At 43.4% G+C, this 20,179-nt stretch overlaps 1 protein-coding gene across 1 annotated transcript; it reads left to right on the top strand.

The window, feature by feature from the left end:
• The first annotated feature begins 5,943 nt into the window (after positions 1–5,943).
• sst1.1 (somatostatin 1, tandem duplicate 1) lies at positions 5,944–8,614 on the top strand. The gene is made up of 2 exons (XM_070906001.1): positions 5,944–6,090; positions 8,390–8,614. Exons 1-2 carry the CDS (start codon positions 5,944–5,946, stop codon positions 8,612–8,614), a joined length of 372 nt encoding a protein of 123 aa, XP_070762102.1.
• The last annotated feature ends 11,565 nt before the right edge of the window (positions 8,615–20,179 follow it).

The raw sequence follows: 20,179 nt of genomic DNA, 5'->3' as shown, positions 1-20,179 counted from the left end.
CAAACACACGGCTGGAGGTGAATGTGTCTGTCAGTCCGGACTAATCAATGAGCAGAGACACAGCGGGCGTGTGTCCGTCAAACACACACACACACACACACACACACACACACACACACACACACACCTCGTCCACATCATTAGCAGGTCAGCACACACCATGTGACCCCCCGCCGACACCCAGCGGGATTCTGGGAGAGCTGTTTAGACAGACAGACAGACAGAAAATGTCCTCCTGACAGGAAGTTAAAGACTCGGTCAGTGATCTGAGGAAGGAAAGGAGGCAAGGAGACAAGGAGACAAGGAGGCCGGAAACAAGGAGAGAAGGCAAGGAGGCAAGGAATGAGAAAGGAGAGGAGGAGAGAAGAAACAAGGAAATAAGGAGGGGAAACAAAATAAAGGAAATGAGTGAAGAAACAAGGAGACAAAGGGAGGAGACGTTAGAGGAGAATCGAGATCCCTGATTGGTTCTTTAGTCTGTGATGTAAATCAGCTGATGCAGATTCTCAGTGGTGTTTCAGTTAATGGAGGAGAAGTAATGAAACACACACACACACACACACACACACACACACACACACACACTCAGACACAGACACACACACACACACACACACACACACACAGACACACACACACACACACACACAGACACACACACACACAGACACACACACACACACACACACACAGACACACACAGACACTCTCACACACACACACAGACACTCACACACACACACACACACACACACACACACAGACACACACACACACACACAGACACACACACACACACACACACAGACACACACACACACAGACACACACACACACACACACAGACACACACACACACACACACACACACAGACACACACAGACACTCTCACACACACACACAGACACTCACACACACACACACACACACACACACACAGACACACACACACACACACACACACACAGACACACACAGACACTCTCACACACACACACAGACACTCACACACACACACACACACACACACACACAGACACACACACACACACACACAGACACACACACACACACACACAGACACACACACACACAGACACACACACACACACACACACACACAGACACACACAGACACTCTCACACACACACACAGACACTCACACACACACACACACACACACACACACAGACACACACACACACACACACACACACAGACACACACAGACACTCTCACACACACACACAGACACTCACACACACACACACACACACACACACACAGACACACACACACACACACACAGACACACACACACACACAGACACTCACACACAAAAAGTAACTATAATGTAAGAGTGAGAGGATCAGAGACTCTCTGCTGCCGGCAGTAGTCCTTTGATATCCCTATAATATTCCTTTAATATTCCTTTAATATTCCTATAATATTCCTTTAATATTCCTTTAATATCCCTATAATATTCCTTTAATATTCCTTTAATATTCCTATAATATTCCTTTAATATTCCTATAATATTCCTATAATACTCCTATAATATTCCTTTAATATCCCTATAATATTCCTTTAATATTCCTTTAATATTCCTTTAATATCCCTATAATATTCCTTTAATATTCCTTTAATATTCCTATAATATTCCTTTAATATTCCTTTAATATCCCTATAATATTCCTTTAATATTCCTTTAATATTCCTATAATATTCCTTTAATATTCCTATAATATTCCTATAATACTCCTATAATATTCCTTTAATATCCCTATAATATTCCTTTAATATTCCTTTAATATTCCTTTAATATCCCTATAATATTTCTTTAATATTCCTTTAATATCCCTATAATATTCCTTTAATATTCCTATAATATTCCTATAATACTCCTATAATATTCCTTTAATATTCCTATAATATTCCTATAATACTCCTATAATATTCCTTTAATATTCCTTTAATATTCCTTTAATATTCCTTTAATATCCCTATAATATTCCTTTAATATTCCTATAATATTCCTATAATACTCCTATAATATTCCTTTAATATTCCTTTAATATTCCTTTAATATTCCTTTAATATCCCTATAATACTCCTATAATATTCCTTTAATATTTCTATGACCATTCAGTCTGTGCTGCTGAAAGAAACCAAGCCACCCCTGTTACAACATCTTTTAGGGGAGACAGTGAGGCGTCCTTTGGGAGTTCGGCGGTGTGGGGGCAGGGGGGGCAGGGTTCAGGGGGGGGCTCCCATTGGGCCGTCCACCTGTCAGAACTGGGTAAAAGGGAGGATGAGCAGAACACAATGACAGAGACTGTACAGGTGTGTACAGGAGAGTAATGAGGATCAGCTGACTGAGGAACACTCTGGTGACATCTGGTGGACAGGTGAGGAGGGACAGGTGAGGAGGGACAGGTGAGGAGGGACAGGTGAGGGACAGGTGAGGAGGGACAGGTGAGGGACAGGTGAGGAGGGACAGGAGGAAGGCAGGCAGGAGGTGAAGGTGCTTTCAGGATATCTCTCATTCTGTGAATCTGACACTGGATCAGTGTCAAACCTGCTGCCACTCCAAAACATTTTGATCACTTCTGTCTGTTTAATATTTAGTTGCTTTAGATCATTTGATTGTTTGAAAGTGAAACTCAAATCGCTGCGTTTGCGTTCAAAAGACATTCAAGATTTCTCGTCATTGTTCCCTTCGAGGGAACACAGAGACAACCAGTCCAGGTAAGAGAGCTAGCTGGCTAAGCTAACCAACTAGCTTTAGCTTTTGGGGCTTCTGTTTAAATTGTTTAAAATGTTTAAATTTCCACCCATAAATGTACATTTCTATAACTGGATAAATCCATCTGCCGAGGAAGATCATAATATGACCAAAAGCTCCAGAACAGCTACTGAGTGGACCTTGAGGTGAGATTGTTTTGTCAGTTGTTAATATTTAATATTATATTTTATAGTTTTTATAATCCTCTCCATAAAATGAGGAGAGAAATATATTTTTTATTCCGTCCATGTTCCACCAGACCTTTAAACATCCACTTTTGAATGACATTTGAAAAGACAATTAAAAGCAAATTAAAATCAAGTAAAATACAATAAAATCAGATTTTTAATTTGATAAAAATAAAATGCAAACAGACAAAAATAATAATAGACCAGAAACATAGTTACACTGCAGTGACAACACAGTTTGGTTTCATGGAGTCCGTCTGTCCCTCTGTCCCTCTGTCTGTTTGTTGTCCTCTAACTCAGACCAACAGGCTGAACCAATCGGCCGTCAGAAACAGACAGCCGCTGTAATCTGACCAGTCACAGAGCCGTTTCCGTGGTAACAGTGTTGGACAGGCGTGAAATGTGTCTCGTCTTCTGCTGTTAGCTACCTGACAGCTGAAGTCCCGCCTCCTCCCGGTGTGTCCCGATGGGTCACTGCAGCTGGAGACGAACCTCTGTGGTTGCTAGGTTACAGGAGAAAGGGAGTGATGCTGCCGTGGTCACCAGGTGTGGTGGTGGGCGTGGTTTTTGTGTCTGTCAGAGAAGCAGGAAGCGGAGTGATGATCCTTCACCACATTATTAATCATCTTTCTTACATGTTACTTTTGAATTTATTCACTTTTGTATCTTGAATCTTTTATGAAGTGATTTATTTTTTCAGTGTCGATGATTTCTTTGTTTTGACCTCGTCTGTCTCCTGAAAGACCGTCTGTCTCTGTCCTGGTGTCTGTTGGACTGTAAAAACACCAGAGACAGTGATGGAAATAAAACCTGCATCCCAAATGCACACTACATGCTGGTTCTACACAGTAGTGGTACACACTAATCACAGTACACTGTGTACTGTACTTCATTATTTATACTCACAGGAGATGATACAGTATGAAAACAGCTGCTGCCAGATGTGGCTGGTCCGGCGCCGTGGACGTTCAGACTGAATCCCTCCTGAAGAAACGTTCGTCTCACGTGTCACCTGAGGATCCCGTGATGCTCTGTTGTCGTTCTACACAGAGAGGGGCGTGGCCCTGAGTATCGAACGAGCTGATTGGCTGCTGTAACTCCTGTCGGGAGGCGGGCTCTTATCGAAAAGAAAGAAAATACTGACTCTCTGACAAACTACACACATGTACGTTCACCTACGTGAGAATCGTGCTCAGGTGAACCTGACCTGGTGATGACGTCATACAGGTGCAGTCAGACTGCAGGTGACTCACCAGACGGCCTGTGACTCGTCTGTGATTTGTCACCAGTCTAGTTGCCCTCCAGGTAACCAGTTAGCCAATCAAAGAGCACCTCTGCGACCTCCGTCATCATCAGCAGCGGCCCTGTCTGATTGGTTAATCAGCAGGAATGTTTCTGTAAATGTTGTGAACAGCGACGCCTCCGTGTGTGAACGAGTTTGTGGTGGCGGAAATATTACAAACAGAAATGAAACAATAATGAGATGTTTGTGTTTTGGTGTGATCAGTGTTTGCAGAGTAACAGCAGGAAACCGAAGCTTCATTACTGAGACTCCCACAGATTCGACAGATTACTGAACATTACGGCCTCAACAGGGTGTTTACCAGCCCAAATAAAAACACTTCCAAATGTTCCCAGTGGGACCCAGAAACACACCCTCAGTCCTTCCTCTCATCTGTTGCTGAATTAAAATAAAACTTTAACCTGAAGAATGTATTTTCCTTTAAATTCACAGAACCAGAACAAAATACTAGAAGCTAGAACCAAACTCTAATGTCTGCAACAAGCTCGGACTAGAATTCAACTCTACAGTCTACAAGCAGACTTGAGACTAACTAGAAGAAAACACTGCTCATCAGAGCTAAACTGGATTGCTACAATCAAAGTCTAGACCAGGTCTAGTCAGTAGACTCTGGATGACTTGAATGACTGGAACCAGAACTCGTTCTTGTTGTTCTCTGAGAATCCCAAACATTTCTGGGTTCCTGCTCAGTTAACAGATAACAGTTGAAACTACTGACGCGGCAAAGAGAACTTTCTTCAGGTGTGTTGAGACTGAACAGAGCAGATGTTTATTATTTCCTTTGGTTATTTTATGCCTTTTAGAAAAGAGAGAGAACAGGAACTGAGGGTCTCCAGCTGGAGCTGAGCTGAACCACAGGGGAGCCCGAAGCTCATTTTATATTACAGGCAGACCTTTATTTCTAATTTCTCCTGTTTCCAGGTACGTTGGGCGTCAGGTGAGTCCGGTGACATGTGATGGATTTCAACTTATTTTACACACAAAACACAGATGTGAGGAGAGGAGGCTTCATTAAATATTAAAACAATAAGTAGCTGCAGAGGCGTCTGTGATTAAAGAGGTTTAATAAGCGTTCAGCTGTGTGCAACAGCAGGTGACAGACCTGCAGGCAGACCCCTGGGCCCCCTCAGACCCCCTCAGGCCCCTGGACCAGAGCCTCTGTTTGAACTGGCCGTTAAGTCACTGAAGACTACCAGGAGATGCAAAACATCTGCAGAGACTCAAAAAGACGCAGATATTCTGAATATCTTCTCCAAATATTTTTCTTTTGTCTTGTCATCTGACGTCACACAGGCCGATCACTGATGAACTAATGATGAAGGTGTTATTAAACACCTGAAGTCTCTTTACACGTCAGGAACATTTGGAATGAAAGCGTCCCGCTGGGGGCCGCGAGCCTCAGTCTGAGAAACTCTGTCAACTGAGCAGCAGGAAGCGAAGAAAAAGTGTTTGAATCGGATCATTTCACTAAAGCGGGAGGCGGTGGAAACATCATCATCATCATCATCAGTCACCCCCCCCCCACACACACACACACACACACACACACACACACACACACGGTGATCAGTGACGTCAGCGGGGCTGTATAAGAGCCGCCCTGACGGGACAGACCCAGAAGATCCGCCGACCCGAAGACAGACAGACAGACAGACAGACAGGTGATGAAGATGGTCTCCTCCTCACGCCTCCGTTGCCTCCTCCTGCTCCTCTTCTCACTCACCGCCTCCATCAGCTGCTCCTCCGCCGCCCAGAGAGACTCCAAACTCCGCCTGCTGCTGCACCGGACCCCGCTGCTGGGCTCCAAACAGGTCCGACCGACACACACACACACACGCACACGCACACGCACACACACACAGACATTCCTTCAGTTCAACTTTTACAAATCAAACGTTAAACTTCTTCTTCTGTTGTTTTAGTTTCAGTCAGTTTCGTTCTTCACGACCTGAAGCTGAACGAGTTTCTTCAACATGTAAAAGAAACGTGTGTTTTTATTCAGCCGGTAGATTTAACCACAGAAGTCTTGTTGAGATGAAGACGCAGACAAACAGAAGAAGAATTATTATCATTACTAATGAAATAAGTGAACGTGCAGTCTCCTTTAATCCTGCAAGACTCAGACAGACGTGTTGATATTTGATCATCGTGAGAAAATGAGATCAACACCATCGTCTGATTTAAAGATGTTCATTTCATGTGAGAGTGTGAGACAGCTGATCACAACAACAGCTGCTTTACATTTCAGATGATGAAGACTTGGTTTCATTTTGGACATTTGAGATTCATGAATTCATTTTATGAATCAATAGATGAAGTGATCAGGTGATAACTGAGAGACCACAAACAGAAAATGATGTCATTGAAAACATAAATCATTTAGAACAAAAAAATTAGAATTAGTCACTTCATTTATTAATTAGTCATCAAAAAAAGATTTACAGAGATTAATTTCAAATGGACACTGCAGTGAAACACACACACACACACACACACACACACACACACACTATCTATTGTAAAGCACGAGCTCTCTATCAATAAAAGGCATTTAAGTATTAATGTATCAATAATAGTATTTACACAGCTTCTCCACTATTTCTGTTCATGAAACTTAATAAATAATAATAATTAATGAAACAACCTGGATGGTGTGATGACTTCACATTAACCCTGACATGACAAACATCTTACCATGTCATTTTATTAAAAAGAAATAGAGCAACGATCAATTGATCTGCCCATTATTTTCTCCATTAATCAATTTATTGCTTCGATCTGTAAAACATCAGCTCAGAGTCGAGGTGACGTCCTCTAATGTCTCCGTTTGAGATTCAGTTCAAAAAGATATAAAACAGAGAACAGCAGCAGTGGAAACCGTTCAGTCATTATCGGAAGCCGATTGATTCGTTATCGATCAACACTTGATTCTGAAATCCAGCAGACTTCTTCTTCTCCTCCTCCTGACTTCTTCTCCTCTTTTAAGACGCAGACGGCTTGATCACGTGCAGATTTCTGACTGCAGGTTTTTATATAATAAATATGAACAAACGTTGAATCTGAACTGAAATCAGCTCTGCTGCTGTCCCCCGTTGATAGAGGACTAACAGAGGTCTGATCCCGACCGAGCAGAGACGTTTAAATCTGTATTCAGCTGCAGATTCACTGTGTCCTCTATTGTATCTGAGTCACAAACTGATCTAAGATCAGCTGCAGTACGGAGCACCGGGTCTGGATCAGCTGGTCAGAAACAGACGTGAGGCTGGACGGGATTCATAGTCAGATGTTTCGTTCATATTTGGCTCCGATTTCTATTTAATGTGGGCTTTCTCTCTCATCCCATGGCCTTCTTCTTCGATGAATGTAAACTGCTGGAAACATCCGTCTTTCTAACATGACTGACGTTCAGTACTCAGGTACTACTTTACGTACTTCAGTACTCACAACGAGTCTTTGGATGTGTTTGAATCTTGAGTTCAGGATATTTTAAACAAACCTGTTGAGATAAATCAGGTGTGTGTTCAGATGACGTAGCTGGACTCTAGTGGAGAATCCTGACGGAGGTCAGTTACAGAGAGTCATGTATTGTTTAATCCTCCCGTTAGTCAGCGTCGAGAACATGAAACAGGACGTCTTACTTTCATCCTTCATATTAAAGGTTCCTCGATTCGACGTCCCAGAGATTTATTTTTTGAGACTTACTTGAATCAGCATCATCAGTTTGTCCTAACCTCCGGCCTTGTGTTTCTGACAGCGCCAACTAGTGGTGAATTATAGCTGTTGTCTGTCAGGAACACATGAACAAACAGGAAATAGATCAACACAATAAGAGATCAGTAACAGATCAACTTTCAGACCAGGATCAGGATCAGGATCCGGGTTTTATGTAAAATAAAACCAAATGTTAATCAGAGTTCGATGTTTTCAACATTGAACCTCGCTGGTATCTCGTCTTCATCAACGTTGTTGTTGTTTTGTTTCTCCTCTCTGGTTTTTGTAGTTTTGTATATTTTTGTTGTCTCTTTCAGGACGTGTCTCGGTCCTCTCGGGTTTTCGTCTTTAATGTTTTCTTTGTCTTTGTGGTTCAATGTTTCTGTTGCTGTATTTCAGGACATGTCTCGGTCCACCCTGGCGGAGCTGCTCCTGTCGGACCTCCTGCAGGTGGAGAACGAGGCTCTGGAGGAGGAGAACCTCCCTCTGGCTGGAGGAGAACCTGAAGACATCCATGTTGATCTGGAACGAGCCGCCGCCGCAGGCAGCGGGCCGCTGCTCGCCCCCCGAGAGAGAAAAGCCGGCTGCAAGAACTTCTTCTGGAAGACCTTCACTTCCTGCTGAGAGCCTCGTCATCGTCATCTTCATCCTCGCCCCGCGTCTTCATCAGACACTGTACAGACTGTGTATGGATCCGACTACCGATGATTAGTTTGGATGAATTGTTTAGATTTTTCTGAGCTGATTCTTTCTGAATGTAAACTTGATGAAACTATTTTTAATTGTTGGTTTGAATAAAATCTGTTTGAGACAAACTCGGTCGAGTCTGCTGATGGAGGAGGAGAGCAAATAAAAGTCTTCATCAGGATGAAGAGCTGCAGGTTTTTATTGGAGCTGATTAAAGTCAGAGCTGCACATTAACAGCTGAGGGGGAGATACAGTTAATGATCTTAATAAACAGAGGAGACGCCATAGCAACAAGAAGAGAGATGATTTTGTTTTTAATCGGTTGTTTCTGGCTGATAACACTGATGATCACTGATAACAGATCAGATAATAAAATCAGACTTTATTGATCCCCAGAGGGTAAATTCATGTTACTGCAGCACAGACCAAGAGAGAAGGAAAAACTGGTTTAAATGATTAAAATAGAATCAAGTTAGATTAAAGACATGAAGACATTTAAAAGCTGAATACATTTGATTTGATTTGATTTTTAAAAACAGAGCACATGAAAAAGACGACCGGCAGATTTCCTGCAGCTCAGTGAGGACAAAGAACAATGAGACAGCAGAAAGACAAACAGTGAACAATAAGTTCAGAAAACAAAAACACAGTTCATTTGTGATGGTCTGGGTTATAGCTGTGTAGTTTATACAAAGAGTCCAAGGAGAAAGTTTAGTCCTGTCAGCTCTATTGTTGTCGAGCTCTAACAAACATGACAAATATATTTCCTTCCTCATAAAACGTTTGCAAACACTCTCTTTCTCATCCTCACTGTTGTGACCCAGTGTTAGTGTTATTTGCCCTGTGATTGTTGGTGTGTAGCAGTCTTCTTCTTCACTGCCTTTGTTCATGCATCGCTGCATTTCTTAGTATTACAGTCGCCTGTAGATTAGTGGATTCATGTGAAACCATTAGCAGAAAATACACACGAACAAACCAAATGAGGACCCACTCGTAAAACATGTAGTTCTCCATGATGCTACTAGCGGTCAAAAACTCTACAGGGTCCCTTGAAGCTGTGGGAGCACAGTTACAACTACTTGGGCTGCATCAGGAACTTTGCACTCAGTAAGTTTTCTTTCTATAGCACCTTTCAAGAACAGCCGTCACAATAAAAGACAAAAAAGCAAATAAAAGACAGAGCGAGAGACATGAGCTGCAGACATCACTGGGGCGGAGGGGTGGAAGTAGAGGACCTACAGGCAGCCTGTGACTGGTGTTTGTGCTGACACCAGGTTTCCATCCAAAAACTGCACGTCTCCATCCACTACTACTACTACTAATATTAGGAGTTGGTTCATTGAGATAAGCAGTAGGTCGTTAAACCATCGCAGAAGAAGAAGGCACAACGAGACGAAACACATCTGCAGCCATGTCAGCTTCTGGTTCCAGCTGTTCGACTTCCAGCTGGAACTCTGTCTGTGTTTGTTGGTTTCATGTTTTTTTCTTGGCTACCATTTTGGACCCAGTACTGGCAGGAGACCTCGTAGTGAGGAGGACTGTGCAGTCGAGATCATTACAACCTCACATCTTATTTCATCATTGACACCTGCGCGCTAACCGCCGTCACCTCATCCAAACCCAGAAAGCCAAAATCAGCCAGTTTCAGAGCATTTTCATATCATGGTCGGAGTCGGTTATTATAACTGTACCTGATGTTAAACTGGTCGTCAGCCTGTGTGTGTGTGTGTGTGTGTGTGTGTGTGTGTGTAGCAGCTGCTGCAGTCAGATTAGCAGCTCCTTTCATTCATTAGCTCTTTGTTAAGAAAAGCTTTCAGGAAGTAAACCTTAATGAGAGCTGATGATTGACAGCTGAGACACACACAGGAGAGGACGTTCATCACTAATGACAGAGTCTCTCAAGTCACGTGACAACATCTGAGGTCACATGACTCATGGTCTCTGTCAGTCAGGTAGGTGCTCCGTGTCCCGTTCACAAACTACAGACACATTCATTCATGTGTTTCCTGTTTGGGTGCGATCTTCAGCCGACTCACAGCTTTGTTCAATCAGCCAACAGAAACACTGATCTACTGGGTTTGTACATCTAAAGTTATTATCATATGACCTCCATATTTCACCAGTTTTCAAAGTCAAAATAGAAACAATTGCACGATGCTTTGGAGGATATAAACAGGAAGTGTAATGTCATGGATTCAGTTAGCTGTGTTTAACCTATATTTCTTTATATTGTGGCAACATTAAAAGCAGCTGAATCAGCTGTTAGCAGCTCCTCTCTGCAGTGTACTCGTGGATGTACAGACAACTATCATTGGATCACTGTGACACTGAAGGAAACTTCAAAACATGAAGATTCTCAGGCAGGTTCTGCAGTAATAAGGAGCATCTTTTTTTCTATGATTTCTTAACAGATTTCTGGACGTTTATTCACGATGGAGATCAGAAATAATGATATCCTCGGGGAGTGTAAGTCACCCAAAAACTAAAAAACATGTGTTTCATGTCTGTGTGAGTTATGATCAAGCACCAACCTCCAGGTCTGAAAGGTGAAACCGATGCATAAGTGCCTTAAACCTGCATTCTTTGTAACAGCCAGCAGGGGGCGACTCCAATGGTGGTAAAAAAAAGTGCAGCTGTATAGAAGTCTATGAGAACCGATGACCGGACTTGATTTATTACCTCAGTAAACAGTTTCAAGTCTTCTTCGATACAGCATGATGTTCACTTTGTAAATGATGGTCCCATTTAGAGTCAAGTAGACGATAAAGCAGCGCAGCCAGGAGCCAGGTGCAGGCAGGCTGCAGGTACAGGTGGGCGTGCAGAGTGTCCTCAGGTTGGCAGATCCTCAGCTCCACCCTCTCATCCAAATATGGTCTCTTCTGGTTCCAAAAACACAAGATGGCGACGGCCAAAATGCCAAACTTGAGGCTTCAAAACGGCAGTCCACAAACCAACGGGGGACGTCACGATGGCTACGTCCACTTCTGTTTTACAGTCTGTGGTTGTTGGTGAAATCAAATCAGCAGCCAAACTACAATAACTAACTTCCTGTTCCTGCACGCACCTGTCCCCCCCCCCCTTCAACTGTCCTGCACCCCCCTGAGGAGGCGCCTCTGGTACTGACACTGACATGAGGAGCGACCACCAGACTGAAGGTGTTTATTGATCAGCACAAATACATGCAAACTGTAACTGAATATGAAACATATTTGTGTCGTTGCCATCACCACTGCATGCTTGAGTCACCCTGATGTGACCCGTGACCTTTGACCCCAGCATCAGGGCTTTCAGTGTATATAATTATGTATTGTGAAGGTGAGTCTGCAGGTGTCTTCAATCTCTGACAGGAAGCTGCGATGATGTCACACACCTCTCCGTCTCGTTAAGAAACGAGCGTGTCTTTAATAAACAGGAAGCAGCAGCTGCAGCCGCACGAGGATCCTCAGCCGCCAATTAACCTGTCAGCCAATCAGACGCCAGCATTTAAACAGCTTCAATAAACTTTAATGAGCTTTAATTACATCTGAAAGCTTCACTGGAACACAACACACACTGCCTTTTAACTGTGTGTGTGTGTGTGTGTGTGTGTGTGAATGGCTGCTGATGCTGATGACACCTTAAAAAGACGATTCATTGAAAACAAAAAGACGACTAATCAGCTGCAGTATATAGCATCTCACACACACACACACACACACACACAGCAGGATGATGTCAGCAGCAGTAAAGAGGTCAGAGGTCAAACTGCCATCAGGTTGTCTGGACCAATCACAGAGTAGCTGATAAGCCAGAGAAACAAAGCCTGTTGCCGCGGTAACGTTATCAACAGTCTCCAGGTTTGGAGGCCTGTCAAACTATGTGAGGTCTTTGTTGAGCCCGGTGCATGATGGGTAGAGACGCCGTGCCCTGGGTTCAGTCTGCTGTAGATGATACGGAGAGGAGGAGGCGTCGTTATGTGATTATATATTATAAGAACTGGCAGAGCCAGACCTCTTCACATGGAGACAGGTCTCAACCCATCATCCTTCTGGAATAGAAGAACCAATCACAGTCGTCTTGGGCGGCGCTGAGCCCAGGATGCAGCCACGGTGCTGTTTCAAATATTGTCTTGGGGGGGGGGGGCTTGTTGTGGTGGAACATTTGCACGAAGGGAGGCGAGCCCTGGCTTTAAAATGGTTAAATCCCCACTAAAGAAAACAGTAAACCACATAAAACAGTAAAGAACTTTTACAACTTTTACTGTTAAAAAAGACAAACAGAACTTGATCCTCGGTGTCCTGGAGGTGAAGCCGATACTTCAGCCCTGGAGGGGCTCTCTGGACTGCTAGCTCGGAGGCTGTTGATGTGGTTTCACGTAGCGACGGGGACTTTGAAAACAGTAACGCACAGTTAGCGGAAGGGGAGGAGAATTTATTTATTACACATATTTTATTATTACATTTATCCCAGCAGCCTACATCCTGTGAGACAGACTATATGAGAACCAACGTTGACTGTAGGAGACACGACCTCCAGTTGGAATCTGGATGGAGGAGCAGATCCTGGTCTGAGGACCGTTAGCCCCCTTTCAGACATGCACCTCTTTACATTAATCTGATGGATATTTAACATGTTGGTGTTACATCAGGATACAGACAGTGATATCACATTTTATATTACATTTTCATTCATTTTACAAATGAAGTGAAATGTCTTTGAGTCTGGACCCCCATTCATAAGTGTCTAAACTTGCCCCTGAACATTAGTACCAGAGAAACCATCGTTATCCACAGCGCTGGAGACCCGACCAGAGTTACAGTTCAGTGAAGTGTTGCAGTGTGTGTTGGTTTGTTTTCTGCTCTGCTGTTCGTTTTATTAATTCTATATCTATAATCTATCATCTATAATCTATCTATAATCTATCATCTATCATCTATAATCTATCTGTAATCTATCATCTATAATCTATCATCTATAATCTATCTATAATCTATCATCTATCATCTATAATCTATCTGTAATCTATCATCTATAATCTATCTATAATCTATAATCTATAATCTATCATCTATAATCTATCATCTATAATATATCTATAATCTATAATCTATAATCTATCATCTATAATCTATCATCTATCTATCATCTATAATATATCTATAATCTATAATCTATCATCTATAATCTATAATCTATCATCTATAATCTATCTATAATCTATAATCTATCATCTATAATCTATCTATAATCTATAATCTATCATCTATCATCTATAATCTATCTATAATCTATAATCTATAATCTATCATCTATAATCTATCATCTATAATCTATAATCTATCATCTATCTATAATCTATCTATAATCTATCATCTATCATCTATCATCTATAATCTATCTATAATCTATAATCTATAATCTATCATCTATAATCTATCATCTATCATCTATAATCTATCATCTATCATCTATAATCTATCTATAATCTATCATCTATAATCTATCATCTATAATCTATCATCTATCATCTATCATCTATCTATAATCTATCATCTATCATCTATAATCTATCTATAATCTATCATCTATCATCTATCTATAATCTATCATCTATCATCTATAATCTATCTATAATCTATCATCTATCATCTATATTCTATCTGTAATCTATCATCTATCATCTAAAAGGTTTAACAACAGTAAACATTAGATTTTGGGTCGGCCATGTTTTTGTTGGGGGGGGTGTAAAGTAAACAAAGACAATAAACAGATTTAAACTAATAAACAAATCCGTCTCCCCCTGCTCCTCCTCCCCCTCCTCCTCCTCCTCCTCCATCTTTATAGATTCTTTATTAATTCTTCACCGTCATTTTAGAAAGCTAATTATTAAGTTGTTAAACTGAAAATGCACCTAACGCTTTCTTTGAAGATGAACGTCTTAAACTGAATTTATTCATCTCAAAGTAAAAAAGGATATTGAATGCACATTTTTTAGAGAGGCACTTGATTTTATTTGACAGAGAATCTACTAAAATATAAATTATAAAACCACATGTCTTGTCCACAAACGTGTCAAATTTCAGGTTGATGTGTAAAAGTACAAACAATGAGGCGTTCTCTTCAAAATGGCTAAAATATGCTTTTGATAAACAGATAATCTCTTGGAGCTAATGACAAATATATTTACAAGAACTAACAACCGCAAAATTAAGTCATTTCCATTTTATATTTTTATTAATTAAAAAACCACAGTAGCACTTATAAACTTCTACTTTCATATATTGGTAGCTTATAAATTGTTGATAATTGACCTGCATTTGTTTGATACAATTAGTTTTTGTTGAGAAACTTCTTTCACATGAAAACACATTGTAGACGCCGGCGTCCACGACAGGTGGCGTTTCATGTTTATGTTAATGATTTATCTCAGGCTCCCATCCATAACAAGAGATGTTCAATTCAGAAAATGTCTTTTATTTCACTTTGATGGAGACGAATTCATACTGATTGTGTTTATTGTCAGGTAGAAAATACTGAACACTTTGATATTTTATGAAGTTAACTAGTTAATTTAGGTTCGGGAGGAGGGCCACGCCTCAGCCACACCTCTAATAACCTGTCAAGCCTACTTATACCTGGCAAACCGTCCAGCACTGTTTGCCTCAGACTTCTCGAGGACAGACAGCCCGTGCTTCACGCTTAAACGCATGATCGCATTGATAAAAACCTTGGACAACGTCGAAACTTCCATTTCAAACTCGTCATGGATTCAGAACTACAGATCAATTTGCCTGATTCAGATGACGATCTGTACGACGGTTATCCTCCAGCCGGGACACAGCAGTCAGACCACAGCGTAGCGTCCCAGTAGAGCGTTAACATACCACGGCCCCGCCGGCCTCTCCACTCGAGCTCCCCTAACGAGATCACTCCGACTCCCGGTAGATCTCAGGCCTCCTCTCCTCCGTCAACCGAAAATCGCCCCAGGCTTAGCCGCGGGAGGCGGCACCAAACATCTCATCATCACAGGCAGCCTCCCTCACATACAGTCCCCAGCTATCCACCACGGCACGGACTCCTCTTCAGTTCAGCCGTCTCCACGTCCACAAACGGAGCCCGACATCCCAGACTGGACCGTCGCCCGCCTGGTGGGGGGCAGGTCGTATTTCCCCCTGTGCCTGCCCCTTCTGTGTCTGATCTGTCTCAGGTGATCTCAGCGTTCTTTTCATCCCTGTGTTCGCAGGCTTCACAAAACCCTCACCATCCCTTCCTCTAGCCTTCCTTCCACTCCAGCAACTCAAAGGGCCGCACCACAGGCTAATCAAGCTGGCAATTCTCAGCCTCCTCCTCCATTTCCAACCGGTCTACCAGGGAGGCAGGATGGTCTTCAACCACCTGGGCTGCACCCTTTCTAACTGCCGCCTCCAGCACGTCTGCTCCTTCTGCGGAGGTGTTCACGCCCGAGGACATTCAACATTACACGGATGCAGCTCCTTCCATAGGTGTCGATGGCTACTATGGAGGGAGATGATTCACTTCCGCTTGGTCCCCAGAGTTCAAATCTCTCGACTCTGAATCCTGCTCTCCTTCGTTCGCGCTTCACAAGCTATACCCCATTGTCATGGCTGCCACTCTTGGGGGGCATGAATGGTCCAGGGAATCTATACTCATCCACTCTGATAACACTGCAGTCGTAGAAATCATAGAAAGGTCGATCTCGTTCTCCAGCCGTCGTGCACTTCCTGCGCAGACTCACATTAATCTCGGCTCAACATCAGTTCATCCTCACGTTCCTGGTTATCACAACAGCATCGCTGATTCATTATCTCATCTGAACACTTGGCCCCAGAATCGGATTTTCATCCCACACCAGTTCCACTGTTTTCAGCCACAACATTCCACTGGCTCCACAGCTGGAAAACCTCTGTAGCGCTTCTCCTTAACAGCTTCGCTTCAAGTACTCTCTCAGCCTACATAACTAGCTGGAATTGTTTCAAGGCATACCACACCGGATACCACCTGCCATTTCCTTCTCTGGACGTCGTGTCCATCTGCAGTTTTATCACCCACGCTCATTCCATCCAAAAAATCAGGTCCTCCACTATCCAGACTTACTTGGCAGGAATCAACTTCTTCAAACTAGTCACTGGCCTCCATTGTCCTTCTACCTCCCATTCCCACTTTACAACGTTAATCAAAGGCTTGCGAAAAGAGGAACCCCTTCTCACAGCTAGATGCCTGCCACTCAGGCTACATATGGTTGACTTAACCTTAGAATCCATGTTCTTGCTGGCTTTCTTTGACTTCCTGAGGTGCTCCGACTTTGCCCCGACTTCATCAGCCTATAATCCTTCCCTTCATCCCAGACTGTCTGACATCACCATCCACACTTCTGACTCTCTCATATTCACGCTCCGCCTCAACTCCTATCTCAGCCCATACGAACCGCTGACCAAGTACATCAGCTCCAGGAATGCCGCCCAGGCATCACCACAACACCCACTTTTTCTTACAGAATCAGGAAAAATGGCCACTCAACTCTGGTTCCAGAAGCATTCACACAAAGTCCTCCACATTTCAGGCATATTGTCAGAACACTATTAAAGCCATTCCCTCCGCTTTGGCGCGGCGTCCACAGCTGCCAGACTGGGCGTCTCAGATCAAACCAAACCAAATAGGGCACATCGCTCCTACATACGCAACAATCTTAACCTTAATCTCCGTCTCTCTGCGCTCTCGGACTGTATACAGTAGCAGAGAGACGCGCTCAACTGTCTTGACTTCGCCAGAAAGCTGCTTCAGTCCAACTTCTGTGACCAGCTTTTCTTTTAGTTTAGTCTATTTTAAATGTTGTGGTCTATTGAGCATTGATGTCTTATTGTAACAGTAAAATAAATCAGTGTTTTTAATGACAGTCGTCTTTATGAACCTGCGATAATGCTGAAGAGACAAACTAAAGAGACATGAAGAAGACAGAGACAGGTGTTGAAGATGTTTCAGCTTCCTGTCGTCTCTCGTCCTCCTGCAGGTGTTTCAACATCGTCTTCGTCTCTCGGAGAATAAAAGCGCGTCGTCTTTAGAATCTGTGACGCTGAAGGTTTTTATCTGAATTCAAGTCGAGTGAAAAGAAAATTCATCTTCTCGTTCAGAGCGACAGCTGCTGTTTTTCTTCTTCAGTCTGAAAGAGTCTGAGCAACAAGGTGAAGAGTTCCATATGAAGACAGGTTCTTCTTCTTTACCTCCTTTTCTCATCACTTATCTCCTGCTTTCCTTCACAGCTTCCTCTTTTCTTCTTCTGCTCTCTCCTCATTTACTCTTCTACATCATTTTAAAAGACGATAAAAGAAGAGAGGAAGGAAGAAGACAAAAAGGGGATAAATGGATAAAAAGGGATGTAGAGAGAAAGCAAGAAAAAACTGAACAAGAAAATGGAAGACAAGGAGGAAAGAAAGAAAGACAGAAAACTGAAAGAGGAGGAAGTGGAGAGAGGGGGGGGAACTGTTGGAGGAAGATGAGAAGAAAAGGAAGGAGGAAGATGAGGATGATGATAAAGAGGAACAACAAATAACAATAAAAACAACAAAACAACAAACAAAGAGAGAACAACAACAACATTAAAGGCAAAGCACATAAAAACATTTATACAACAATTATATTAAAAATCAATAGACAGGAAATAGAATTAATAAGTAAATACATGAAAGTAAAAGCAGTGAAATAAAGATGGAGGCGGTGGTTTCAGAGAGAGTTCTGGTTCTGGTTCAGGTTTTCATGATGTCACTCTGCTCTCTGCTGGAGAAACAGTGCACGGCATCATCACGGAGCCTGAAGCCCCGCCCACTACCAACAGACCAATCACAGCGCAGGAACCTACTGACCTCACACCCACCGACAGGAGGAGGAGGGGGAGCAGGAGGAGGAGGAGACGGAGAAGGGGGAGGAGGGGGAGCAGGAGGAGGAGGAGGAGGAGACGGAGAAGGAGGAGGAGGGGGAGCAGGAGGAGGAGGAGACGGAGGAGGAGGAGGAGACGGAGAAGGAGGAGGAGGGGGAGCAGGAGGAGGAGGAGACGGAGAAGGGGGAGGAGGGGGAGCAGGAGGAGGAGGAGACGGAGGAGGAGGAGGAGGAGACGGAGAAGGAGGAGGAGGGGGAGCAGGAGGAGGACGAGACGGAGAAGGGGGTGGAGGGGGAGCAGGAGGAGGAGGAGACGGAGGAGGAGGAGAAGGAGACGGAGAAGGAGGAGGAGGGGGAGCAGGAGGAGGAGGAGACGGAGAAGGAGGAGGAGACGGAGCAGGAGGAGGAGGAGACGGAGGAGGAGGAGACGGAGGAGGAGGAGGAGGAGCAGGAGGAGGAGGAGACGGAGGAGGAGGAGGAGGAGACGGAGAAGGAGGAGGAGGAGAAGGAGACGGAGAAGGAGGAGGAGGGGGAGCAGGAGGAGGAGGAGGAGACGGAGAAGGGGGAGGAGGGGGAGCAGGAGGAGGAGGAGACGGAGGAGGAGGAGACGGAGAAGGAGGAGGAGGGGGAGCAGGAGGAGGAGGAGACGGAGAAGGGGGAGGAGGGGGAGCAGGAGGAGGAGGAGACGGAGGAGGAGGAGGAGGAGACGGAGAAGGAGGAGGAGGGGGAGCAGGAGGAGGAGGAGACGGAGAAGGAGGAGGAGGGGGAGCAGGAGGAGGAGGAGACGGAGGAGGAGGAGGAGGAGCAGGAGGAGGAGGAGACGGAGAAGGAGGAGGAGGGGGAGCAGGAGGAGGAGGAGAAGGAGACGGAGAAGGAGGAGGAGGAGCAGGAGGAGCAGGAGGAGGAGGAGGAGGAGGGGGAGGAGGAGGAGGAGCAGGAGGGAGCAGGAGGGAGGAGGAGGAGACGGAGGAGGAGGAGGAGTGTTTATTGTCTTTATTTAGTTTACCCCCCCCCAAAAAAAAAAATGGCCGACCCAAAATCAAATGTTTACTGTTGTTAAACCTTTTAGAATATAGATGATAGATAGATGAAGATTATAGATAGATTATAGATGATAGATTATAGATTATAGATTATAGATAGATTATAGATGATAGATTATAGATTATAGATTATAGATAGATTATAGATGATAGAATATAGATGATATATTATAGATTATAGATAGATTATAGATGATTGATTATAGATGATAGAATATAGATGATAGATTATAGATTATAGATAGATTATAGATGATAGATTATAGATAGATGATAGATTATAGATAGATTATAGATGATAGATTATAGATTATAGATAGATTATAGATGATAGATTATAGATGATAGATAGATTATAGATAGATTATAGATGATAGATAGATGAAGATTATAGTGAGACATAAACACACTCGTTCCAGACTCAGCAGGGTTCAGGTTCAGGAAAGATGGAGGTTTTGGTTCAATACTGAAAGAAGTCAACACGTCCTGTCTCGTGCTTCAAGTCATCTTTCCTTAACCTGAACCCGGACCTGGACCTGGACCTGGACCAGGAGTGGAGAGACTCTAAAGGATCAGGATTTAGTCGGGA

The sequence above is a fragment of the Enoplosus armatus genome, chromosome 5 (assembly GCF_043641665.1).
Source record: "Enoplosus armatus isolate fEnoArm2 chromosome 5, fEnoArm2.hap1, whole genome shotgun sequence".
NCBI lineage: Eukaryota > Metazoa > Chordata > Actinopteri > Centrarchiformes > Enoplosidae > Enoplosus > Enoplosus armatus.
The sequence above is the reverse complement of the archived record's forward strand: the minus strand, read 5'-3'. Positions and strand labels throughout refer to the sequence as shown.

Bases quoted from the DNA above. Each gene is read 5' to 3' on its own strand.
- sst1.1 (XM_070906001.1), top strand. From the start codon at position 5,944: ATGAAGATGGTCTCCTCCTCACGCCTCCGTTGCCTCCTCCTGCTCCTC. The intron at 6,091-8,389 runs GTCCGACCGACA...GCTGTATTTCAG, and splicing joins CGCTGCTGGGCTCCAAACAG to GACATGTCTCGGTCCACCCT.